The sequence below is a fragment of the Gregarina niphandrodes genome (assembly GCF_000223845.1).
Source record: "Gregarina niphandrodes unplaced genomic scaffold scaffold00005, whole genome shotgun sequence".
Lineage (NCBI taxonomy): Eukaryota > Apicomplexa > Conoidasida > Eugregarinorida > Gregarinidae > Gregarina > Gregarina niphandrodes.
In genome coordinates, this window is record NW_011645776.1 from 76512 (window position 1) to 102002 (window position 25491).

Here is a 25491-nt window from a genome sequence, read left to right on the forward strand (position 1 = left end):
AAGACAGAACTTCACCCCCCGCAAGGCAGAACCTCACCCCACACACCCCGCAAGGCAGAACCTCACCCCACACACCCCGCAAGGCAGAACCTCACCCCCCTCTAAGGAACACCCCCCTCTAAGGGACACCCCCCTCTAAGGGACACCCCCCTCTAAGGGACACCCCCCTCTAAGGGACACCCCCCTCTAAGGGACACCCCCCTCTAAGGGACACCCTCCAAGGGACACCCCCCTCTAAGGGACACCCCCCACCAACCCAGAAGAGACCTCACCCGGGGGGTAGAACTGGGAATGATACAGCACAGAAATGTTGCTTCAGGATGAATGTCTTTCGGCTCTGTGGAGATATGTTGCACTTAGCATCAATTTTGTTGTTGCTCTATAAATTGCGGAGTAGTCGGAGCTGTAGTGGTATTTCGTGCAAGATGCAAGAGATGTACTTGATCGTGTTCGGCACCCGGTATTTGGATTTGCTTTACAGCTTCGTGTCTGTGTACAACACGAGCATGAAGGTGATCTTCATTACGAGCACGGCATACATTATATACTTGATGCGGTTTAAGCCTCCTATCAGCGAAACTTACGACAAGCAGGGAGACAGGTTCCCATACCTTAAGTTCCTGCTCCCGCCGTGTGTTCTATTGGCCCTGCTGACACCGGACAGTTACCACCCCACTGAAGTCTTGTGGACCTTCTCCATCTGGTTCGAAGCTGTAGCCATCCTGCCGCAACTGACCCTGCTGCAAAAGAACCGCGTGGTCGAGAATCTCACCTCCCATTACGTCGTAGCAATGGGACTCTACAGACTCTTCTACATCGTCAACTGGGTCTACAGATATTACACCGAAGGCTTCGTCAACTATATTGGCTGGATAGGCGGCACCATACAGGTCGCGCTTTACCTAGACTTCTTCTACTACTACTACTTGGCGTAATCCAACCTGTCCACACACATTCCCACAGTATCCCCACTCTACCCTTTACGGCACTCGCACTGTACCCACACTGTCCTTCTCCTTAGACGAATTAGCGGATCGAAAATGGTCCTGCCGTACGGAAATGATGTTTGATTTTTTCGACAACTCAAAAGCTTTTTGGCAGTCTTTTTTCAAATGACCTCAGCAGCCGAGACCTCAGCAGCCGAGACCTCAGCAGCCGAGACCTCGGCAGTCGAGACGACTTCGGCAGCCGAGGATTTGAAGGTCAAGTCCAAGCTTGAATACATCAAGAGATTGACACAAGAGAAAATGGACAGAATAAATCTCTCTAAAGTCTACACAGTAAGCCGATCGACGATTGGCACGCACCCGGCATGCTTGCACACATCGGAAGGGCCAATGTAGATGATCCATGACCTCGATGAAATCCTTAAATTTCGAGATGCCCAAAGCGAGTCCAGTAAGTCCCCTGCTTGCACACACTTGTCGATCCTATGGTAGCGGATGCGTGGAGGGCGGAACTCGATTACGTTTACGAAGCGACCGAGACTCTGCGGGAGAAGTACGAAGCATCGATCGAACCCGCCGTGGCGCACCTCTCTGGTGTGGAGTTGGCCGCCGAGAGCCCGGCCACGATCCCGTCGCCCGGTGCACCTCCACTCCAGTCGTCGGGCTTCGAAAGACCCGATCTCCAGGAGAAAGATCTCATTGAGGAAATCGGCCTTACTACCGAGGTAATAAATACCTCGAGGGCACACACCATGGCACGCACCATGGTAGCACACACCATGGTGGCACACACTCTAGTGACACATACCCTAGTGGGACACACCGGGGTGCTTGTAGACGATGAGGTTGTCCTTTTTACGGATGCGAGAGATCATTAAGAAGGATGACGACGTGATCGAGAGGGCTAAGGCCGCTCAGGAGCGCAACCAAGACGCCACCGTCGGTAGCAACCGGCGAATGGCAAACTTCATGCGGTCGGAGCGAGTAGGGGTGCTGGAATTGCTGAAGCAGTTGGTGTTGGCGGTGCTCCTTTTCGCGATGGCGATGTACCTTATTGTGTTCTTCTAGAACGGCGTTGTTCTAGTTTTGTTGGTGAGCGACGGTTCGAATCCCGGCGACGGTTCGACTTCCGGCGACGGTTCGACTTCCGGCGACGGTTCGACTTCTGGCAACGGTTCGAATCCCGGCGACGGTTCGAATCCCGGCGACGGTTCGACTTCCGGCGACGGTTCGACTTCTGGCAACGGTTCGAATCCCGGCGACGGTTCGAGTCCCGGCGACGGTTCGAATCCCGGCGACGGTTCGAATCCCGGCGTTATCAGCTCAAGTCAGGCCAGGAGTTCTGTAGGCTTTTTCAGGTTGCATGTTTATGGTGCAGATATATGACAGTATGGCTGCTAATTTTGGTTGAGCTACTGGGAGGCGCTGGCTGGCCTGTGGAAGGCGGACGGCGGGTAAAGCCGCTCTCTCGGAAGGTTACACCGGCGGAGCGGCTGTGCAGGGCCTTGGCGGGCGCTTCCTTGGTCGAACGGAACGAAGCAGCTAAGCCGTTGCCACTTTCCTTCCCGTCGCTAGCGATGAACTTGAGTCGGAGTCTATACAAGTGTCACATGGTGGATGCGCTGGCGAGCATTACTACTTGTATCTGGTTTCCTTGCGGCCGAGAGGTTGATATGGCTGGTGTGTCCCGTAAACTGGCGGCCGACGCTAAACTGGATGCTGGTTCGAATCCCGCCGCCGCCGCCGCTAATACAAACACCGCCGACACAAACCCGGCAGATGATTCGAATCCCGGCGGCGGCGGCGACGGAGACGCCATCCCGGGTTTCACATGGGAATCGATCCTGGAGGACCCGCGGAACACAGCCGGCAATATGCACAATGCCCCGCTCGCTAGTCTCTTCCTAGCCAATGTCGAAATCGTGCCAGATAACCACCTCAAGAAGTGGTGTGAGAATGAGTGGAGCAACCTAATCAGCGTGGATGCTGACAACGGCACCGAAGGCGTTGATGACAATGACAGCCAGGGCGAGGACAGTGACAGCCAAGACGTTGGCGTGGAAGATACTGATGGACAAGACACATCATCACGAAACAACTTCATCAGAAGTCGAAGTCGGAGCGAGACCGATTCTAGTCGAAGTGAGAACCCTGGAGGGGAATACGACTTCAAGTCCGAGACGACGAATGAAGAGGCACAGGTGCTTTCGTGGGTCGCGTACTATGCCGGACAATTGAGTCTGTCCGTTGATGGGTCGTTCGGGTTGTCGGAAGATTTCTGCTTTGAGATTAGGGTGTTATCTGAGATCCGGAAGCGGTGGGTGGCGTGGGCGCGTTCCTTGAGAGCCTCCACGGGCGTAATGGATGCCACTGAGGCCACCCTGTGGGTGGCGGCGGCAGAGTCATTTTATTACAAGCGCGCTGGCGAAGTGCTACAAGACGAGCACCTCAACTGCTTACTTTCGCGCAAATGCCGGGCACTGGCCCGACTTCTAGTTAGGCGGCAACCCAATAATCCCTTCTACGCCCCACCCGACTACCTGTTGCTCCCACGGAACGAGTACCAAGACTCTGTGATTACCCACCTCGCCTTCCTCGTCCGGACGGCCTTTCTGGAAAGGTGGCAGTCCGGTCTACACCGTAACAAATTCTCTGTCGGCGGACCCTGGGAGGCCGGACCCGTGGACGTGGCGCAACTGATTGACAGGTACGCCAAGTTCGCCCAAACCGAGTTCGTCCAAACACGCACTCCGGGGTTGGAATCGAACCCGGGATCTGCTGCTCTCAAGACCTCCCCTGGACAAATGTGGTCCTTATTTGCCGCCTTCCCTGCCTTACTACCTGGCCGACTAGGGCTCCTGGAAAGGGCAGAGCATGCCGTCCGGGACGCAGTGCTGGCTCAGAACGTTGAGACGGCCTGCCGCACAATCAATGAGGTCCTACCCTACCTTAGCATCGTCGGCGAACGTCAATCAAACGGAGGTTTCGGTTCACCTGATCCGGCAGCCTATTTTTACAAGGTCATTTTCGACAGACGCCCCTGGCTGACTGCATTGAAGCAGCGATGCGCATTCATCTCTTGGTACCAAACCGACCAAGACGACAAACTCGGAGTCCCTGGCGCACAAGACTCTGACAAGGCCCAAGACTCTGGCAAGGAGAAAGGCACAAGCAAGCCGGCGTTGTACGCCTTTTTTACAAAGGCGCAGGAGGTTGGGCCAGTTGGCGACAGCCGGAAGGAATTTGCGAGTCTCCTTCGAGTGGTGGGGCGAGTGCGCACGGCCAGCACCGACTTGATGAGTAACATGGAGACTTTGTTTTACTCGCTCGACCATATTTGCTCAGAGGGGGAAAACATTCTCGCGCCCGCTATTTACAGTGCCGTTTTACAAAACTGTCCATCCGGGATGAGCGCAGAGCCCCGCTCGGACCGCAGAACCGATCGGTTCGACCTCTTTGCGGATCTGGATCGGTGCGTGCAAATTTCCCACCGCTATCGAACCAAAGACTCGCCCTCGACATTGGCAGCGGCGCTCCTCTTAGACGAACCGAGTCAGAAACGAACGAGGAAGCGTCGTAGCCGGAGACGAGATAGCGAAGGTCTTGCTCCAGAGGGACAACTCGTCGACAGTAAGGTGGATAGCAAGCCGGACACAGACCAAGGAAGTGGGAATCATGACTCCGGTCAGAATCAGGACTCCGGTCAGAATCAGGACTCCGGTCAGAATCAGGACTCCGGTCAGAACCAGGACTCCGGTCGGGATCTGGAACAAAAGAGAATTCAAGACGGTGGCAGTCAGGAAGACAGTCAGGATGTAGGTGGAGACGTAAGTCGGGAAGGACGTCGGGATAGAGGCCAGGTTACCAGTGAGGACGGCGATTATTTCCCGCCTGGTTTTCAGCCGTCTCGTTCACAATTATCGTATCGCCTGATCCGAAGGGACAGTGCGTTTTTGCGGGATGTGGTGGACGGCGCTTCGACACTGCTAACTAATACAGGGTGTTATGCTTTGGGTAAGATTGATGGATTGGATCACAACTACCGAGTGCGGTCTCGGTGGGCGATGAATTTGGAGGAGGATTTTTTCGCAAGTCCTTACAACACACACGTGTGCTTGGACGCGTTGCGGATTTTGACAGCTAAGTCGTCAAGCTTGGAAGAGGATATAGGTTGTGAGGAGTCGTCTGGACCCGCTTGGATTTACTTTAAAGGCATTTTGAATCCATTGGGTTCGTTAATGAAGTTATGTGAAGACATCTTAACCCCGGTAGAACGGGGTATTGTTCGAGATATATTGAGTACAGCGGCTGTTGGATTGAATGTATCACCTCGATCCTTTCGTTTGTTGGCGAAATTATCTAGTGCATTCCGCGGCCTACAGGCTTCGTTTTTGGACCGGCAGGTTTTAAGTGGTTATACATCTTCGGTCAAGATAGTGAGGTTGGTAACCAATGCCCAGGGCCGATACTTGGATGGCCAACGGGCCATGCAACTACGGGAGGATCTTGGTTACGTGCCGGCGGTTGTGGAGGATGAGTATGCACTTGCTCCATATTCGTCGCTCGTCCATGTCCCACGGAGTTGGGTCGCACTGTCACCTCTACAGTCCACTGTTTGTCTACAGGCCGACCGACCTGGCGAGCGGCTAAATCTGCAACTCAAGGATAATCTTTCGGCGAGCTTGTATGCTTCCCTTGACACTTGCGAAGAGTGGGAGGAAACCGCCAATTTTCTTGACCCTCAAATTAAAGAAGTCCATGATGCGTTCCGTTGGTTCCAGCAATGTCTTAATCCCATGCCCTACTTCAACAAGATCAAGGCTGCCGGCGCCTACCGGAGTCGCCAGCTTCAGACCCGGTTTATGACCAAAGAACTGGTTAGCGACCATGAACTCAACCAAGTCGACTCCGCCATGATGCCCGCCCTCTTCCCAGTCATAACCACCCCCCGACGGGTCACGGGACTCATGCCCAGGCTCGGCTACGGTGAGATCCCCCCGCCCTCGTCACCGTTGGCGTACACTCTCGATCTCGCCCGTCTCACCTCTTCGTCTCCCCCTCGCAGTGGATCCGGAGCCAGTACTGACATCAGTGACGACAAAAGAGGGATGGTGGCGAACTTGGTGAAGGTAATAACTCAGTACCGTCGGAGTGCATTATCTGAAACGGTAAATCGGTATAATTACCACCCATACTCTCAATTACTGCGATTCTCTCGTGTCAATTCAGTAGGCATCTCTTATCGCGCGGGTGTGGCATGTCGTCTCTTTGAGCATTTGGGTGTCCGTGACGGCGGGTCATGGATAATGTTCGAGACAGCTCCTCGGAAACTACCGGGTATTGTACTCATTCCGCCGTACAAGCTGGCACGGGTGCTAGAAGACACCGGGGAATCAGCGACTATACGTTTCATACGACACTACTGGCTGGCCTCTCGACTGGCCACCCAGGTCGTTACCACAGCCGTCTCTGCAGGACACTTCCATCAAGAATGCTGCAACCTACACGCAGTCCTCATCCAAAATAAACCCACTGCCTCCTTTGTCTTGGCACTGGCCGGTACAGACGCCTTCCGGGCATTAACCTTCTGCACCTACACGTCCAATCCGTTCTACCGACTGGGATATCTACCTGCCACTATACCCGGCTGTGATCACCCTGACAAACACACCATACCAGACCTTGCCGACGTACCATCCAACAATCCTGAACCCAGCCACCGAAATGCACTCTTCTCATGCAAAAAAATAATCGAACACTACTATGCCATGACCGACCCCTTCTTCCACTCTGAAAATCTGTCCACCCGACAAGCTCTATCCTCTCAAGCTCGCTTCGTCCGCACTGTCACACAAGTACTCACTCAAGTCATTATGGTCTATCCACCCGCCGAAGTCTGCGGGTCCTCAACTTTCCGATTCCTTACTGAGGCCATCAAGTGCGCCACCACAGGCCGCTTCGAACACTTCAGAAAGGAAATGGAAGATATACAACCACTGTCACCCGGCCCCGGCGAACTACCTCTCCAACGGGAAGGAGACGAAATGGAAAAGAAACTCACCCTCCTCTGGCAAAACTGGCACCTGACACAATCAAAACTCTGCGAAACCTGATGCAGGATGCAACCCGAAATTCAACCCGAAGCTGGTTAGGTTACCTCACCGGAAGCTGGTTACCTGACTGGAAGGCACCTCACCGGAAGCTGGTTACCTGACTGGAAGGCAGGAGCCTACCTGACCGGAAGGCAGGAGCCTACCTAACCGGACGGTAGGGTAGCCAGTCCGGATCTTTAATGAAGTCACTCTGGTATGAAGTGAGATGGCAGGCTTAGCACATTTTTTTTGGATCGATTGCATCAGTAAATTCCTCCTCTTTACAAACACCTAATTCAAGAACAGCTTCTCTCAGAGACTTGTTATTGACATAAGCATGTCTTGCCACCTTGGCTGCCTTATCGTAGCCAATGATTGGATTCAAGGCAGTCACGACCATCAGGTTCTTCTCCAAATATTCAATCTCTCGAGCCTCATTCGCGCGGGCACCTACCAGACAGCGCTCTGCGAAAGATTTTAAGCTAACTACAGCCAACTTAATACTTCTCAAAATGTTCGCCGTGGCTACGGGATAATACACGTTCAGTTGTAAATGACCATACAAGTTGCACAACTAAAATATATACCGGTCGGTGTAGCACCGCACCAGGTCCAGTACCGCACCAGGTCCAGTACCGCACCAGGTCCAGTACCGCACCAGGTCCAGTACCGCACCAGGTCCAGTACCGCAGCAGGTCCAGGTGGTTGATGAACTTACTTTAACAGTATGACAACAGCCCATGATTTGTACGGCTACCATCGCCATAGACTCGCACTGTGTAGGATTAACTTTGCCTGGCATGATACTGCTCCCTGGTTCGTTTTCTGGGAGGAGTAGTTCGTTCAATCCGCAGCGTGGACCCGAGGCGAGAAGCCGTATGTCGTTGGCCATTTTGCTCATGACTGTGGCCAAGGTGGTTAGGCAGCCAGCGAGGTTAACTAGGGGGGTGACGGTAGAGAGAGCTGCGAATTTGTTTTCACTGGGCTCGAAATGGTTGCCGTCAGTACCCATTAAGTCCGTTAAAACTTTGCTAACTTCCAAGTCGAACCCTGGGTATGAGTTAAGTCCAGTGCCTACAGCCGTACCGCCAATGGCGAGTTTCCGCAGCCCGCACAAAGAAGATTCGATTTGGCCGAGAACAGCCCTCATATTATACACATACGCACTAAATTCCTGACCAAGAGTCATAGGTACCGCGTCCATGAGATGCGTCCTGCCAACCTTGACTACTGAACCAAACTCCTCCACCTTTGTTTGAAGCAGTTCGATAAACTGCCGCATCGCAGGCAACAAAGTATGGTACAAAGCGCAACATACCGCAACGTGCGCCGCAGTCGGGAACACGTCATTGCTACTTTGACCTTTGTTCACATGATCGTTCGGATGGACGGGGCCCTTTGACCCCAGTGGCTGACCGAGAGCTTGATTACATATAGAGGCAACCACCTCATTCATGTTCATATTCGATTGCGTTCCACTACCCGTCTGGAAAATTACCAAAGGGAACTGGCTCATGTAGTCATCTCCGCGCTCGCAATTCTCCTCTGGACGATTCTCTTCATTAGGATACGCGAGCGAAGTCTCAATTCGCTCGCAGGCCTTAATTATCTCCTCCGCCACCGAATTCTCGAGCCTGCCCGCCTTCTGATTCACCACCGCACACGCGTGTTTGACGCGCGCTAAAGCCAAAATCACCTCCTCCGGCATTCGTTCGGTCGCTGGAAAGGGGAAGTTATTACGCGAACGTTCCGTCTGTGACATCCACAGGGCATTTTCAGGTACAGGGACCTGCCCCAGAGTGTCTTGGTCTAAGCGGTAGCCACTTGTGGCGCTCTCTTCAGGCATAATCGGATCCTCTTATTTCTTTTAAAGGTGGGCGCGGGAGGTTTTGTTTTGGGACAGAAATCGAAGGAATGCGGCTGTTTTGGGGAATAGTGCTGGTGTCAATGATTTGGGCATATCCGGAGCCAACAGAGACTACGAATGACAAGATAGCCGGAGCAATAGACAAGTTGTTTAGACATTTTATAGTGCCTCAAGACGAGTTACAGGTCCTTCAGGAGGAACAGGGGATTATGCCGACGAGTTTGCCTGGAACCGACTTGTACGGAATCGTTATATCAACTTCGAAGTACATACAAAATTACAGGCATGAAATGAACGCACTCGCTATATACCGACTAATGAAATGGTTCGGTATGTCAGACGACCATGTAAGCCGACTATGTAAGCCCACCAGTGTCCATCTTTGTCCGGGCTCCTGTTTTGGACACAGAGTTGTCTGTCTGATCTGGCCCGAGAGTTGTCTGTCCTGAGAGTTAGTTGTCTGTCCTGAGAGTTAGTTGTCTGGAATCCCCTTCTCTTCAGCTTTATCTCATGATTGGAGAGTGTAGTAGTTGCGATCCAAGAAACTCTTTACACGGACAGGCTTATATAAGTCCGTCACATCATGTGGATTTGAACAAGGGAGTGTTACGAATCGCGTTCAAGAATAGTCTGGCATCGAGTAAGGCCTGGACTACTTTGTTGTCAGGCCGGTTTTTGACTCCATATTACTCTCTCAAGTCTCGATTTCTTGCAACCCCGACTGGCCGGTCCCGAGCTACCACCCAACCACTTATTATTTCCGGAGAAGCGGCCGTGAACAATTCTACAACCGACCCCCCTCGACCCAGCCCCCCTCGACCTGTCCCGGGGGCTGATCTGTTAATATATTTGAATGGTCATGGCGGTTCAGGTTTCACGAAGTTCCGAGATTTCGATGAGCTTTCCACCATGGAAATCGACCGCACTCTCTACGAACTGAAACTGAAGGGAGGCTTCAATAGAGTCCTATTGTTGGTTGACTCTTGTCAAGCATATACTCTCGGCGAGAAGCTCCACACTCCCGACGTCCTTATTATCGCCAGTTCCGTCAAAGGGAAGAACGCTTACTCCTGCAATGACGACTACACACTAGCCGTCTCCCTCAGCGACCGCTTCACCTACCTCACCTTCATCGACCTCACCTTCAACCGCAAATTCAGGGCACCACTACACTCCTGGCACAAGTCTCTTGACCGAGGTAACCACCAACCACTTGTGACGCAGTCGCACACATAGCACTGACACGCACACTTTGGGTGCAGTTTCCTTGGCCACCCAATTCCTCTTGGCCACCCAATTCCTCTTAACCACCCAATTCCTCTTGGCCACCCAATTCCTCTTAACCACCCAAGTTCTCTTGGTCGTCGTCGTCTTCTTGGTCACAGGTTTCCTTGCAGCCTTTTTAATCTCGGAGCCAAAGATTCATCCGCACGTCAACAACTCGGAGACACTAATAGATTGGCTGGCCCCGCCGCGGTTCCGGCACGTGTTGACTAAGACTCTGCCCCGTGAAGACTTGTTGGGGAGCCCGGTAGTCGTTACGGACCAAATCTTTTAGCCCGCGGCCCTTTGGGTGAGCTGCGGGTGGGTCACCTGGACAACACTTGAGTTTCACTTAATGCATGTTTGGTCTACTTGTCGGCTGGTCATTTATTTAGGTGACCACATGCCTAGTCTGGTGTGGAAGAAGAGGCGGAGGAATTTTTGGCGTCTTGCGTGTTGGCGTCGGTCAATGAACTTGATGGTTTCGGTGGCGACGAGGGTGAGTACGGGGGAGCCGCAGGTACAGAGCCACCAGCCCCAGGAGGGCGCGACGGCGTCCCACACGTTTCGGGGTAGATGTGCGGTTAGTAGGGCGAACTTGGCGCCGACCACGGCAAAGATGAGCGCGAAGACGACAGGAAGTGCCTTGTTTTCAAAAGGGTTGTAGGAGGTGACACTGTCGTAGCGCGATACATGACAGACACTGAGCACGAACAGGTGGACCACAATGACAACCACGGCAACCTGTGAGGTTACCGTCAACAAGTCCGCACTACTCACTCCCACCGACATCCAAGCCACATCTACCAATCGTAAACACTCCCACCACTGAGACCACACACTACACGTCGAAGGCAACGCGTCCGCCGTCCAAGACCCTGCAGCCACACCGGCCGCTTTAACCGAACTCGCCCACAACCATTCCACGACACATACCGTCGTTATCAACGGAATTACCATCTTACCCACCTGTAGCAAAATACCCTTCTTCAACAGGAACCGGAACCCACGCTCGTGGCCTGAGTCGCCCTCACCGTCACCCTCCACGTCCGCCACTGCAGCCATGTTGTTTGTTGCTGCCACATCCATCCCCTGCTTCGCTGGAACCACACCCTTCATCGAACTATCCTGGTTGCCCGAGGTTTCTGCAACGACCGGCGGCAGTAACGGCTCTGGCACCGCCCTTGTCGCCGTCTGCCCTTCAGGTGCAGACTGCACTGCAGATTGTATTGCAGATTGTATTGCAGATTGTATTGCAGACTGAGAGTCAGACGTACGTGCAGAGTGGGAACCGAGCGGTTGAGCTTTTGGTTCAGGTCTTGGCTGGGCTTTTGGTTCAAGTCCCGGGGTAATTTTTGCGTGCTGATCGAGTGATACAGCGTCAATTAGACCAGCGTCAATTTGACCAGCGTCCATTAGACCAGCGTCAATTAGACCAGCGTCAATTTGACCAGCGTCAATTTGACCGCCATAAGACTGCTCAGGTTCCCGGGTCACAACTGTAGTACACACATTTGAGGGACCTTGACTAAGGTCACTCTGAATAGAGTCTGAATTTGAATAAATTCCTGTTATGGGATCATTGTTATTGTGGAATCGAAGTTTTTTATTGGCAAATTGCGGCTTGGGTTCTGTCGACTTTGATAATAGTGGTGGAGAACCGGTCGATGGTAGTAGTGCCGAATCCGCAGTAAATGGTAGTTCTTCTTTAGGATTGTTTCGGTTGAATTTCGATCCGTATGTTTTTGGTTTATTTTCGGGTAATATATTTGATGGAAGTGTCGTCATGAGCCCAGGTCTAGCGGGGTTAGCAAGCATGACGAAGCTAATGAGAGGAACATAGACGGTAAGGAACATGAATATGTCTTGTATGTCCATAACAGGTGGTAGATTTAAGACAATAACAGTGAATAAGATTCCGCTGAGAAATATGCCGTTAATTAGAACTACGAGTGTAATTGCTGATTGAATACCGGACATGAGTCGTCTAGCTTCCTGAAATATAGAGTAAAGAAGTTGTAGTAAGAATTCTGGTGGTTCATTACATTCTGTTCCTCCAAAATTAGTCCATTTTTTTCCTTCGTTTTTCCACTCACTAGAACGGAAAGAAACTGCGTGGGATTGAAGAGCACATGGTAATGATGTTAAGGCGGCAGAAAATGAATATTCTGGTAACAATTTGGGTGAGTATCTAGGTCCTACACATGTACGTCCATGGCAATTGATGCATAACGAATGAGGAGTGGGTAATATGCTAATAGGACATGAAGCGATTTTGAATACATCAAAGTTGCTAGTCTTTAAGGCACTACCAACAACGGTAACAACTTCATTTTGAGCTTGTAATATTTTGATAAATTGCAATACTGTTTTAGGAGTAGAATTAGCGTATAACGATACCAATAGCGGAACATTATCTACATCACGAACATGTTTACGAATACAAGGTATTCCAGATGGTAAAACCTCATTACCCTCCTGATTAATAAACCCTTCATCACGATCATGGTCCTCCAATGATATCAAACAATTCCAACCTGTCTCCAAACCTAGAAGCTCACCCAAGTGACGAGTCTCCCGGACATCCCCTGCTGAGAACACAGAGAAACGAACCCCAGCTGAATGAAAATCATTAATTCTTTTCGGCACTCCGGGTGACGTCGAAATCTTCAACGCCACCAAACCTGATAATACAAGGTTACTATGAACTAAACGCTTCAACATAGCAGCTCCCCGCACTTGACATTTATGAGGTAACCATGACACACGATGGTACAACCACAGATTATCCGCTACCTTACCCGCGTCCTTACCCGCGTCCTTACCCGCGTCCTTCTCATCCGCCTTCACAACCACACCATCCGCCTTCACACCATCCGCCTTCACACCATCCGTTCCATTAACACCTGGCTCCTCCTGTTCGTTTGGCAGGAAGGCTTGGTAGGGAGTCCTGATTAACTTGTTATTGTAGTTCAAAAAGTTCATTGTCGGCTCCGATGAGTTTGTCAAGTCCTTCTTCTCCTCCAGACAGCTCGGATATACAAATGGCTCCGGTCTTCGAAATACACTCCGGGGCCCTGGATAACCTATAAGTGGCTCCCAGTGCACAGTGGGATCCAGCACGCCTTCTTCTGTAGTGGAAAGTAATGTGTACTCCTCAAGACTCTGTAGCAAATACGACCCAACGGTTTCCGGTATCTGCCCATACGAAACCCCATATACCACGAAACCTTCGCTCTTCCATTGCATCAACAGGGTCTCCAATTTCGTCCGCACTTCCTCGTCCATCGGCACCAGTTTCGTCCCGTCAAAATACCACCGACAAACGCGCAACAAAGTTTCCGGCAAACCTTTCAAGAACAAGTGCACATCCTGTTCTACTGGTTGGCTGTTAGTGGTTAACTTCCCCCCGTCGTCCCGCACACTCACCTTAGCACTCTCGTCCCCGCTTTTTTTTCTCGAGGCCTCGCAGCTTTGTGAGTCCTGTGTTACAGAAGCAACCCGCGTGGCATCCGGCCACGAAGGGTCACGCCAGGCGACATCATGCCAAGCGACCTCGGGCCAGGAATCCTCCTTCAAGCCGCCGCCGTCCAGGTCCTCTGGCCATGAGTCGCCTTCGGGCTTTGCCTCTTGGAGGACTCGAGACCTCCGACGCTTCGCGTCCACTCGTCGCACGCGTGTCTTGAGGTTCTCGCTTGAGGCCCGCCAGGCTTGTCGCAGAGCACTGGACCTGTTGGGCGTGAATTGCGGAACATGAACCGACAACGACCGCCGAGGAGCGGTCACTACCAACTTGCCTGTGGGCTGCGAGTTCTTCGACTGCGAGATCTTCGACTGCGAGGTCTTCGACTGCGAGGTGTTCGACTGCGAGGTGTTCGACTGCGAGGTCTTCGTCTCCGGATTAGACTCCGCCAAGGGTGTGGTCCCCGCAACATTCGTATTCGCGGAAGCTGGTGTGTCTGAGCGTGCGTAAGGTAATGTTTCCCGTGCGAGAACGGCGTAAAGTAGCGGTCTACGTTCAGTTTCTGATTGTCTATAACTTGGTAGATCGGGTAGAGTGAGTTCCATGTTATCTGCCAGGAGGGGTTCGCAGTCGCGTAGTTCTTCGCCACTGGAGAGTAGGACGACATGTCGGATGGGGGCGAAGCGGTTGACGCGTGGACTGCAATTTTCTACGACATCTCCGGCGGCGCAGAGACAGCAGTTCCAGTCCCAGTCCTCCCTTTGAAAAATGTCGTGAAGTCGTTGAGTGTGTAGCCAACCAACGGAGGCACCAACCATTTTCGGGATCGCAGGGACCTGCGTCAATTTCAATCCAAGCGCCAGGGGTATGATATTCGGCTCCAATTGCCTACCCAAGCTCTCATCTACAAAACGGATGTACGGCTCCTCCGCTGACTCCATTGAGAAACGCGATTTCTCACGCTCATACGCATCGTAGAAACCTTCGTCGTATGCCGTAGTCGTTAACTGCAATGCGTGCACACGGAACCGGGCAGACTTTTTGGGCAAATCATCATCAGTAAATCCGCGGAACCCACCAACAGGACCCCCACCAAGAGGACCCCCACCAAGAGGACCCCCATGGAGTGGGAACCCATGGAGTGGGGACCCATGGAGCGGGGACCCATGGAGTGGGAACTCCCGAGAAAACAGGTCTTCCATCGAAAATTCATCAGACGTGTCTCCGACTCTGACCAACTCCCGACGCCGCCAAGTCTCTGACACATATGACCCGTCTTCCGGAATCGCCCCAATTATCGCCTCACCCCGTCGCCGAGCCAGTGCTATTGTCGGCAAGTCCGGCACTGAACTCGAACTAGCCATACTCGAGAAACGATTTCCAGCCTCCACCACCAACCGAGAATCCCAACCTCCCCCCTCACCCGTCACCAGGCAAGTACTTCGCTGCTCCAGCCTCGGACGCGGTAAAGCCACATTCGCCTCTCTCCAGCCGCCGCCAGACTCGTCCGGCTTAGAACTGGACCCCTCGACCGGCTCAGAACGTAGAGCGCCAATGGAAGACCCTTCGAGGGTGGACCCCACGGTGGGTCCAAGGCCCCCGCCCGTCTTGCGGTGTCCAGCGCCTGAGGCGACAGGTCTGTGTCCAGCCACCGCGGTCTTGCTGCTCACGAACCCGGCTCCGGCGGCCAGCCGGGTCCCGGTGACCACATGGGCTCCAGCGACCAACCTGCTTCCCTCGCGGGTCTTGGGTAGGCGGAACTTAACGTCGGTGCCTACACGGATTTCCTGGAGGTCCTCCGACCACTCTTGCCCCAGCGGCGCGCCGGTCCTGCAAACGGCATTTGGACCTGGAATCGCCGTGCCGTCTGGACCTTCTGAAATTGTGCCCTCTGAACCAGGTGCTTTCGAGCCAAGTGCTTCCGAATCAAGGGCTTCCGAACCAAGGCCGTGAGCGTCTGACCCCATACCGACGGTTGGAGTCAGACCGATGTCTGGTGTCAGGTGGTCTGGAGTAAGACCGTCTGGCATTAATCTGGGACCGTCTGGAGCTGCGCCCGGTGGTTTTGGACTTGGAGAATGCTGGTCGCGTCCTTGGGGGCAGGGTACGGTGCCGGTTTTGCGAATGGCGGGTGTTTCGGGGTTATCTGTGCCTTGGAGGACACAGATTTCTTTCATTTGTCCGGAGGTGTCAGTGAGTAGTGCGTCTTGGTCTATGAAGCACAGGTAGGTGGTGCTGGCGAGAGCGTGTAGTAGATTGGTGCTGCCGTCGAGTCCTTGTCTATAAACGGAAACAAGTTCCTGTAGTTGTTTTCGGAATGGGACTCTGCTGACGGAGACGTCAGAATGGACGGAGGACGGTCTGCTGAAGCCGGTGTCGCTGAGTACAGAGTCGTCGCTGCTGCTGGAGAGAAGTGATGTACTGTCGGCGGCTTCTTCGGCGGCAGTTTCGTCGGCTCCTGGTGCGGCGTCTTCGTTTTCATTTTGTTGGCCGTAGCGTCGTTCGTGGTGGAATAGGAAGAGTGACTGAAGACGTGCGTTGGCCCAGATATCGGAGAAGTGGTCGACGAATCGGACGATCATAGGGTTGCATAACATCAAGAGGATGAGGGGCGACAGTAAATAGTTGCGTGCAGCAGCGCTGGGGAAGAGAGGGAAGACATCGTGTGAGTGGCAGATGGCGGCCACATATCGGGCACACACGACGGCACATGCAGCCAGGAAGGAAAGAAGCATGGCCGGACGCACGGTCCAGACATAAATGCGTTCAGCGTTGCTAATAAAGGGCGCCGCCAGACTGTCACTAAAGGCGGCCGAACGCGAAGACCTTGCTTGCGTGGCTGACTCAAGAAACTTACTAACCTGTTGTACGGCCGGTGTATCGGTACTCACGAACATACCCATGTCTTCATCGAACACGTTCCCCTTGTCAATGGATGCCTCATCATATACCACGGCATACGAGTCGGGCAGACTGCCGACTCGTGACTGCCGAAATGTGGAGCGTAATTGCACACGAATCGCGTGGCAAGGAGCCACATCCCCACGCCGCAATTTAAACGTGTCACCATACACCACCAAGTTGTACGGCAACCGCGTCCATTCGCCTTCACGTAACACACTTACTAAAGTCGTCGAAGGAATCGAAATCTCACAGGTCGTCGCCTCTAGTACCGGCTTACGATGCTTACTAGCGTACTCACGATGTAGACTCGCCTTGTACTGTGTCAACGCCTCTTGCAACTGTGACATGGCACGGATCTTCTCCACCCGCCTCATCACATAGTACGTCCAAGCGTTCCCAACCAAATATGGTAACCATAGCCACGCATAGTACAAAGACTGCCGCAATGTTGCCGTACCTACTGCCACATGCGGTGAAGAAGGCGGACTTAAGGCGGCGGAGGATGCCACATGCTGGGAGGATGCCACATCCCGGGAGGATGCCACATCCTGCCCCGGCCACATCTGGTCCAGTGCGGGAATCGTCGGCACGTACACAGGAATCGGTGGCAGCGCAGACAAAACCGCAACCAGTAGCATACAAACCATCCCTATCAACCCGTCCTCCGTACCCACGAAGTAGTGAATCGGTCCCGGCAGTCTCTTCGTCAACTTCGGAAACAGACTTAGCCGACTCGTCTCCGATGCCTCCACCAACTTGCTCTTCGTCTCCTCCAACTCAGAATGCCTCATAGCCGTCTCCACCGCATTTATCAACCGCCGTGACGCCTCGTGCCGACTCAAGCCCCAGGGAGACGTCGCCGTCGCCAGCTCCTCCGCCGTCCGACATGTCTCCTGAAACCGTCCTGCAACGCACACACACGTGTACACAACACAACCCCCCACCCCCTCCGTATCACACGTACTGCTTATTTGTCGGTTCATAGAATAAAAACTTGACGTCTGCCTTGTCCCTGCCTGCGTCTGCCTTGCCCCTGCCTGCGTCTGTCTTGCCCCTGCCTGCGTCTGCCTTACCCCTGCCTGCGTCTGCCTCGTCCGTCTTTTTACCTGCCTGCCCAGGCTGACGCACTGGGCTCCAGGACTCGGCTCAGAAAACATCCGAGAACGCCGTGCACTGTGCACACAACCGGTCCCCCCAAATGTGTCTCAACTCGAACGCCACCGACGCCGAGCCGGGGTCGACCCGCACTTCTTCTCGTCAGGTATCCTTTCCAGGCACCCTTTCCAGATATCCTTTCCGCGCATCTCAGCCAGGCAGTTGCCCCAAGTCAGGGAGCTCGCCCCAAGTCTTCAGGCAGTCTAACGACCACCAGGTAGTCCCATTAAGTTATTCCCGTCATTACATGTATTTATATGCTAGTCCCGTCATCGTGAGTTCGTCCCGTCATCGTGAGTTCGTCCCGTCATCGTGAGTTCGTCCCGTCATCGTACACTAGTTCCGTCATGGTACACTAGTTCCGTCATCGTCCCCTTCTCCGGTTTGCAGCCGTCATCGTAGATTTCCAGCAGGTCACTTCCACCATAAGTTTCAGAGGCCCGCGCCAGTTGGCGCTCGCCGTAAGTTGTATAGGCACTCGGAGTCAGGGAGCGAGGGCTAGGAGGAGTGCGGCAACTCCGAGGGACTTGGTGTGGCTGTTGAGTGCGCCGTCTCGTGTGACGGCGGCGACGGGGTGTGCTCGTGCGATGCCCTCAACTTTGAAGTCAACGATGTCGCTGCAGGCTACGCCATCGTTGGAAAAGACGAAAGTCTGCGCCTCGAGTAGCGGTGGGTCGGCGAAGGTCGCTTTGATGACGGCCTCGTAGACGTCGTCAACCATCTGGTCATGGATCGAATATGCGACGCCCGGCACCCGTAATGTGAACCCCGTCATAACACACTTCCCGTTCTCCATCAGGACCAGTTCCGAGCCCGCCATACACTTCCGCGCCGCGTCCATTAAAGCGTCGCGGTGCACCTGCTCGTCCGGCACAGGCAACGTCTCATCCGCCAATCGGATAACACTCAACTCCACAGATTCGATCTGATAGTTCGCATTCGAGTGTGGAAACATCACACCCTCCATCTCACCAACCCTATTCGTCGACGACCCACACAACCACCACGTCCGGAACGTACTCGTCGCCATACACCCACCCCCCGCCGTCTCCTCGTTCACGCACAACACAGCCTCATTCAGCGTCCCTACATCCCCACAACTCCCACATCCGGCCGGAGTGAAACTCACTTCAATCTGCTCAGCAGCCCACACGCCGAACGCCAGCAACCAAAAATTCATATCCCAAGACAGACTAATTCCCCTATTTGGGCAAGCACCCCTCTTTGGGCAAGCACCCCCCTTTGGGCAAGCACTCTCTTTAGCGGGTTACAGAGCATCGATAAGTTCGACAGCTTCCGTGGCAAGCGGATGTTCGCACTGAGTGAGTGCGGCGCGCAATTGTGTCAGCGTGGCCGGGGTGAGTGCGGCCGGTGCGGTCTTGAGTACGCCGACAACCGCCGTGAGTTGTGCCTGCGGATGTTCATTCAGGGTTCTTGCCAGCTCGCTCAGCAACAGGTTCACCCGCGGGCCGGCAAGTGCAGAAAGCAGTGTCAATGCCTGTGCTGCCTGCACACCCAGCTCTTCGTCGGTAATGCAGCGCACAAACGAGGACTGCAGCTGCGGCACAAGCAACCGCAGCGGCCCCCCAACGACTCTAAGCAATTGCGTAAGAGAACTGAGTACGCACCGCTTAACCGGCGTGCTCGCACGTTCTGCGAAACCGCGGATCAGCTGTCCCGCGAGTTTCACCGCAACCGCGCTCAACGTCGGCTTGTCGGACGCGCCAATCAACTCACTAAACGCGCTCGCCGCCTGCTCCTTCACCTCCGCGCTGCCGTACAACAACGCCGGCTGCAGAATGGCAATCAGCCCCTCAAAACAACCCTTATCTACGGCACCAGGCAGTCGACCAGGCAACTCCTCCTCCTCACTCGGCATCTCTTCACCTGGCTTTGGCAGTGCGCGACGCAGCACACGGTGCACCGCAGTCGCCAGCAGGACGAGCACCGCACGGTCGACTGTCTTGACGAGACTCTGGAGCATTAGGGCGCACTCGGCGACGACAAATTCGTCAAGGTCCAAAAGTGCAAGCGGCAACAACTCGTCAAACAAATCGGTCGAAAGCGGCTTAATCCAAAGCGCACAACTCGACTCGGCCCCACGACACAGCGCACCCACAGCCATGGCAACTAACGCACGCGACCATGGTGCAATCGGACGCGGCTCCCGCTGCGTCTCCGTCGTAGCCGCGCGGAAATTCGCCGCCGACCACACAATGCTCAGGTCGTGATCTCTCGCAAACGCGCGCCAGTCCGATGCCGAGCCCGTCAACTTGGCCGCATTCAACTCCAGCATGTCCGTCAACAACGGCAACAACTTGCCCACCACCTGTTCCGCACTCAGTGCCGCACACCAACCCTCCAGCGCCGCACGCACGTGGGGTGCCAGAACAGCGTAATTTTCGGTGTTGAGCCCGTTCTCCAAAATCCGCAATAACGCACGCAGGTTGGAAGCCACCGCCGTCCCGCCAGCGTGCCGCAGCGTGGCCAATGTGCGCACCTTGGCCACAGTCAACGCACCCTCGCGACAGAGCGCCAAGGTGTCTGCTAACACCAACTTGGAGTCCACACCCATCAACAATCGCACCGTGTCCAACAGACGCTCGTCTTCCCCCGCCGTGCATTGTCGTAGCAATGGCAACAACAACCCTGCGTGGATCGAGACCTCGGGCACCGCGGCCTCCTTTTTCGCTGCCGGCTTTTTCTTCGTCTGTGCCGCCTCTTTCTTCGCCTCCTCCTCCGCAGCAGCCATCAGCGCCACAGCCTTAACCACCTGCTCTCGCACAGCCGGGTCGTCTCCCGACAGGAGGGAGTCGCGAATAATCGGCAAAACCTGTCCGAGGTGCTTACGCAACAATAGCGGCGGCGCAGCAAGCACCACAGCCTGCAGACCGAGGAAGACGCCACGGAACGCACGCTTCTCCTTCTCCGCCTGCAACGTCTTCAGAAACACACCCATAACCTCAGGCAGCAACTTCTCACCGTGCTTTGCAATCAACTCCTCCATACAACGACTGGCAATACCCTCTTTAGTGAAGTCACCCGAACCCAGCAAGTCCATCAGGCGTCGTGTCAGGATCGGAAGCAACTCCTTCACTGTACGCGGCGTGTTCTGGACCACTCTCTTCCACACCACACTGGCGTGCTGCTTCACCTCCGGTTGATCGTCTCCACGCGCCAGATAAATGGCCGACAGGATATACGCTCGTCTCTCGAGTGTCAGCACCTCCAATTGCATCTGCTGACCACCTTCCGCCGTGCTTTCCTCAACGCCCTTTAGCAACTTATCCACCAACGTTCCCAGCAGCCCAACAGCGCGGAGCCGCACCTCGAAGGCTTCATGGAACATGGCTTCTTCCAGTGGCGCCAGCAGCAACGGAGTATGGCTGGAGCCGTACTCTTGGACGAAGATCCGGGTCGCGCGGAAGGCGATATCCCGAACAGGCTCCTCGGCGGCCGCGAGTCCCTCAACCAGCACGGGGAGACAATCCGGCACAAAGTCCTGGAAGTCGTCTCCGAAGATGGTGGGGAGGTAGACGAAGAGTCCTAAGAATCCTTCGCGGACAGTGTAGACAGGGTTTTTGGAGGCCTGGTTGAGGATGTCGGGCAGGTGCTGTGCGAGCACGTCTTTGCCGAGTGCGCGGAAGACCTCCACCAACGCATTAGCGCAACCAGAACGTTCCACGACGTTGTCGACCGTCTTCAGCGACTTGATGAGGTACGGCAGCGCCTCCTTGTAGACGCACGCACCCAGCGACTCGGCAAGCAACCCAATCGAACGAGAGGCGGCCTGACGAATGTACGGCTGCGGATCCCCAAGATTGCGGAAGAGATCAGGCAACGTGCTTTTGACGCGGGCCGCCAGGTCGGCGTCCAGTGGACGTTCCTGTTCCGGCGCCACCAGGTCGGGCAAGACGCCCACGAGTTGGCACGCGCGGAATCGCACATCCGACTTGGCCGCAAGCAAGCCGCGCCCGAGGAGTGTGTGGACCATGCACACGGCTGTGCCGTCGAGGAAGTGGGTCAGTTCGAGGCCGGCGAAGCGCTCCAGGAACTCAAGCAAGTTGGCGTCTGAATGTTCCCTCAGTGCGCGGAACACCAAGTCGCGCATCGCGTGCACCTGCGGGTTCTTCACTGACTCCACCAGCGCCAGCAACGCCGCCTGACCTGCCTCCTGCACGTCCCGATGCGGCGCATGCGCCGCCTCTATCAACACAGGCAGCACTTGTCCCAAGGCCTCCGCAATCAGATCGCTCGAGACCGCCGAGACTGTACTCAGCATCTCGATGGCGCCCAGCTTCTGGCGCCACGAAGCGCTGTCCGCGAACTGCAACAGCGCCGGGAGCACGTCGTGGAGGGCAGCACCAGTGAGTTGGGGCATGAGCTTCCGCGCGACGGCCTTGGCCGCGTCTCGCACCTCAGGTCTTGCATCGCCGCAACCGTTGAGTGCGGCCGGCACGATCGCAGCCGCCTGCGCCTCGATGCTCTTGCCAAAGGCCTCCACGACCGCCTCGAATGCCAAAAACGCACCCTGTCGCGCCCACACCTCTTTGCGCTCCGTAGCCATCAACACCAACCGGTCACAGCCACCGTATGCCGTCCAACCCTGGGCTCGGATGCAGGCTGCCAGCAACAACGCGCCACTGATGCGCTCCCTCACCTCCTTGCTCTCGAATGCCAACGCCTCCGCACGTTCCACCAACGACGCCAACGACGATCTCTGTCGCAACAATGGCGTCAACACACGCGCAACTGCTCGCTTCACCTTCAACGGCGCCGCCGCCGAAGTCAAAGCCGCCACCAACGACTCGCACGCCGCAGCACTTCCCGTCTCCGCCGCCAAAGCACCCAACGCCACCGCTGCCACCGCCGCACCCGCACCTTCACCGCGACCCAACAACGACGCCAGCTCCGTCTCCACCGCACCTGCACAACCACCAGCGGCAGCCGCTGCCGCCACCGCCACACACGCCGTCTCGCACTCTTTCTCCAACTCCAAGTCACCTTCCACCGGCGCGTCGCGCACACAGAAACGCAACACCGCCCTCGCAACCGACTCCTCCAACACGTGCGCACGCACCGTAGCCGTGAGCGTGCCCACACAACCCAGCTGTCCCGGTGTCGAAGTGGCGCGCTCGCCCGCACGTTTCTCTTTAATCCGCTGCAGGTCCGCCGCACTCAACTTGAAACCCTTCAAGTGCTCCGGCACCTCCTCCGTCTTCGGCCGGAACTGCGCAATATACGCTGCACACACTGCAGGTACCACCGCCGTCGGCGACCAAGTACCCGCAATCGCACGACTCACGCAACGCCGGAAGTGTGTGCTCTCGCAAGCCAACAACGCCACCGCGTCCTCCAATTGTAACCCACTCGTGTCGTACTTGGCCGCGAAACGCTTCAACACCTCATCCTGGTCGTACTTCTCCGCCAACAAGAAAGTCAGTGCGCGAGCCCCTAAAGGCCGGGCACCCGAGGCCTCGCCCCCGGGGGACGCGACCTCGAAACGCACACCGGGAACACTCCCGTCGGGAACTGCCGTTGCCTCCTTCTCCATACTACCGTCCGGAGTGCTTACGCGGACCAGACGGTCAACAGCTGAGGCGACGGCGCGTCGGAAGGAGGTACTGTCGCAGTCGAGCAGTTCCACCAGTTGGTTCGGGTCCACGCCGCGCATGTTAACGACGATGGTCTCACAGAGCGTGAGCAGCGTGGGCCGTTCGCGAACGATTTGGGAGACAATGGCCATTAGACTGACGCTCTCTAGGTTCGCGCCGAGCCGGAGTTGCTGCGCTATCGTGGCGATGGCGCGGTGCATGGCAACTAGCGAGACTTGGTAGCCGCTCTGTGGGGCCAATAACGCAAGGATCACTGGCAGTACCAAGGCGCTCGCTTCGCCACTCAACGGCCGGCTTTCGTGCAAGCCGGCACAAAGTTCTTCCGCTTCCTTCAGGTCGCTCTCTCTCAAACACTTGTTGCTTCGTCGCAGCAAGTTGAACAATAGACCTGGCAGCTTAGTTGCCCCAGCCGGTACGGCCTCACGATCCACGTAGGCCTGAACCAAGGCCCGAATAAAAGTGGAGGACGGCAGAGCCAGTGCCGGGTTGGTGCTGCAGGTGCGGAGCAAAACCAAAATCTCGGCCAGACGACTCGCTATCACCATCGGCCAGGCACTCACCAGGGCAATGGACGCCTCGAAGACGTAGCGGGCATGCTGCGCCGAAGAGACATGCAAATCCGCGGTCTCCGGGTCACTCGCGCCTTCCCCGTCGGCTGTGCCAGTGCCACCGCCCGCAGAGGTGGGAGTAGTCATATCCTTCGCGACGGGCGCCGCTGTGGCTGCCAGCAACCGCGCCGCCGCGGCACTGACCTTCGCTTTGGCCTTGCCCTTTGCAGCTCCCTTGGCAGCAGAAGTCTTCGGAGCTGCAGACGCCGTCGGGGCTTTTGCAGCGACCGGAGCCTTTGTAGAAGGCCTGGCGGGAGTCGCCGTCGGCTTCCCTGAGGCCGTCGCCGGTTTGCTAGAAGGAATTACGTCATCCACTATAATCGACTCCGGGACCAAGGCGAACAGTAGATAGTCTGAGTCAAACTGCTTGAACCAATGACTCCAGCCGGAACAGTCGCAGTTCATGCGTTTGCGCGCGCGGTCCTCGCTGAAATATCGGATGAAGTAAGACACAGAATCGCCCCGCGTCGTCTTCAATAGAGTCCCAAGGAACTCCGCGAAGAGAGCCGTTGGCTGCGGCGCATCAAATACCAGCCTGTTCTCGCATTTATTAATTCGCTCTATCCATCTTCGCAGGTTGCGCACACGTGTGTGCCTACCCGGATAAAGCGCTAAATCTGCCCACATGACGCCAGAGAGCAGTGCAGACCCGATTTTCTCGCTCAAGAGGAGTTCTCGGTCTATGTCGCGGCCTGTGTCCAAAGAATCAATGAGGTGTCTGATAAGCAGGCGCTTGGCAGAGACAACTACGTCGTAAGGATCATTGTCGTAGACGACGAGAGAAACGAATGCTGAAATCAATTTCTTGCGCGCCTCCAGAGCTATGTCGCCTAAACCCTGCAGTTGTCTCGTGATCACAGCGCCCTTGTCCCTAGACGCCTGGTTGCTGAATTGGAGTTTCCAGTCGAGAGCCTGAATTAGAACGCGGGCTATCATTCGAGTGAATCGCCCGTCGCTTGGGGCCCCTTCCACGCGGGGCACAACCAAGTCGTCGGAACCGTCAAGGAGTTCAGGCTTGTGTTTGAGTAGAGCAACTACGCACTCGACAGTACTGGCTGCCCTCTCTGGGGTCATCTTGGTGGGCGAGTTTACGGGATACAGCAAGCCCGAAGTCGAAGTGGCCGTCAAAAAGCTCAAGGCAGCTGGCGAAATCGACAACCCATTCCGTAGCGCAATAGACCAGGCAATGCATGACTGAGTCCGTAATGCCTGCTTCGTCTGAGCACATAACAAACCGGAGCTTATGGTGGGTACCAGCGGCTCAATACTCATTGAATCCTCCAGAGCTCTTTCGGCAAGCGGACTTAAACCTTCTAAGCGAACAAACTCGGTAGCAGTCTGCCACGCCTCGTGACTAAATATCTGCACGCTCTGCTCCTTAGAGGCCAACGCAAACTTGCCTGCAAACGAAACTCATTCTCTACGGTGCTATAAACACAGGCACCACACAATTGCTAACCGTACTGGAGTCATATAGGAGCGTGGAACCAGATAAAGGTCTGTACCACGTGGACCCCCCCGGGACCGCAGACCCCCCCCAGGGCCGCAGACCCCCCAGGGCCGCAGACCCCCCCGGG

At 55.3% G+C, this 25491-nt stretch overlaps 9 protein-coding genes across 9 annotated transcripts; 5 read left to right on the forward strand and 4 right to left on the reverse strand.

The window, feature by feature from the left end:
• Positions 1-320: 320 nt before the first annotated feature.
• On the forward strand, positions 321-935 carry GNI_037320 (ER lumen protein retaining receptor; the record flags this gene model as incomplete). Its single annotated transcript, XM_011131021.1, has 1 exon — positions 321-935. The coding sequence occupies one exon, from the start codon at positions 321-323 to the stop codon at positions 933-935; it is 615 nt and encodes a 204-aa protein (XP_011129323.1).
• A 497-nt stretch (positions 936-1432) lies between these two features.
• GNI_037330 (putative transmembrane protein) lies at positions 1433-2015 on the forward strand (the record flags this gene model as incomplete). Its single annotated transcript, XM_011131022.1, has 2 exons — positions 1433-1672; positions 1785-2015. 2 exons carry the CDS (start codon positions 1433-1435, stop codon positions 2013-2015), a joined length of 471 nt encoding a protein of 156 aa, XP_011129324.1.
• A 314-nt stretch (positions 2016-2329) lies between these two features.
• On the forward strand, positions 2330-5597 carry GNI_037340 (hypothetical protein; the record flags this gene model as incomplete). Its single annotated transcript, XM_011131023.1, has 2 exons — positions 2330-5484; positions 5573-5597. 2 exons carry the CDS (start codon positions 2330-2332, stop codon positions 5595-5597), a joined length of 3180 nt encoding a protein of 1059 aa, XP_011129325.1.
• Positions 5598-6055: 458 nt separating this feature from the next.
• On the forward strand, positions 6056-7060 carry GNI_037350 (hypothetical protein; the record flags this gene model as incomplete). Its single annotated transcript, XM_011131024.1, has 1 exon — positions 6056-7060. One exon carries the CDS (start codon positions 6056-6058, stop codon positions 7058-7060), a length of 1005 nt encoding a protein of 334 aa, XP_011129326.1.
• Positions 7061-7274: 214 nt separating this feature from the next.
• GNI_037360 (fumarate hydratase class II) lies at positions 7275-8885 on the reverse strand (the record flags this gene model as incomplete). Its single annotated transcript, XM_011131025.1, has 2 exons — positions 7275-7613; positions 7758-8885. The coding sequence occupies 2 exons, from the start codon at positions 8883-8885 to the stop codon at positions 7275-7277; spliced, it is 1467 nt and encodes a 488-aa protein (XP_011129327.1).
• A 101-nt stretch (positions 8886-8986) lies between these two features.
• Positions 8987-10464, forward strand: GNI_037370 (peptidase C13 family protein; the record flags this gene model as incomplete). The annotated part of the gene is made up of 3 exons (XM_011131026.1): positions 8987-9253; positions 9408-10104; positions 10169-10464. The coding sequence occupies 3 exons, from the start codon at positions 8987-8989 to the stop codon at positions 10462-10464; spliced, it is 1260 nt and encodes a 419-aa protein (XP_011129328.1).
• Positions 10465-10556: 92 nt separating this feature from the next.
• GNI_037380 (putative transmembrane protein) lies at positions 10557-17327 on the reverse strand (the record flags this gene model as incomplete). The annotated part of the gene is made up of 2 exons (XM_011131027.1): positions 10557-15462; positions 15595-17327. 2 exons carry the CDS (start codon positions 17325-17327, stop codon positions 10557-10559), a joined length of 6639 nt encoding a protein of 2212 aa, XP_011129329.1.
• An 848-nt stretch (positions 17328-18175) lies between these two features.
• Positions 18176-18658, reverse strand: GNI_037390 (hypothetical protein; the record flags this gene model as incomplete). The annotated part of the gene is made up of 1 exon (XM_011131028.1): positions 18176-18658. One exon carries the CDS (start codon positions 18656-18658, stop codon positions 18176-18178), a length of 483 nt encoding a protein of 160 aa, XP_011129330.1.
• A 300-nt stretch (positions 18659-18958) lies between these two features.
• On the reverse strand, positions 18959-24850 carry GNI_037400 (hypothetical protein; the record flags this gene model as incomplete). The annotated part of the gene is made up of 1 exon (XM_011131029.1): positions 18959-24850. The coding sequence occupies one exon, from the start codon at positions 24848-24850 to the stop codon at positions 18959-18961; it is 5892 nt and encodes a 1963-aa protein (XP_011129331.1).
• Between the last annotated feature and the right edge of the window lie 641 nt (positions 24851-25491).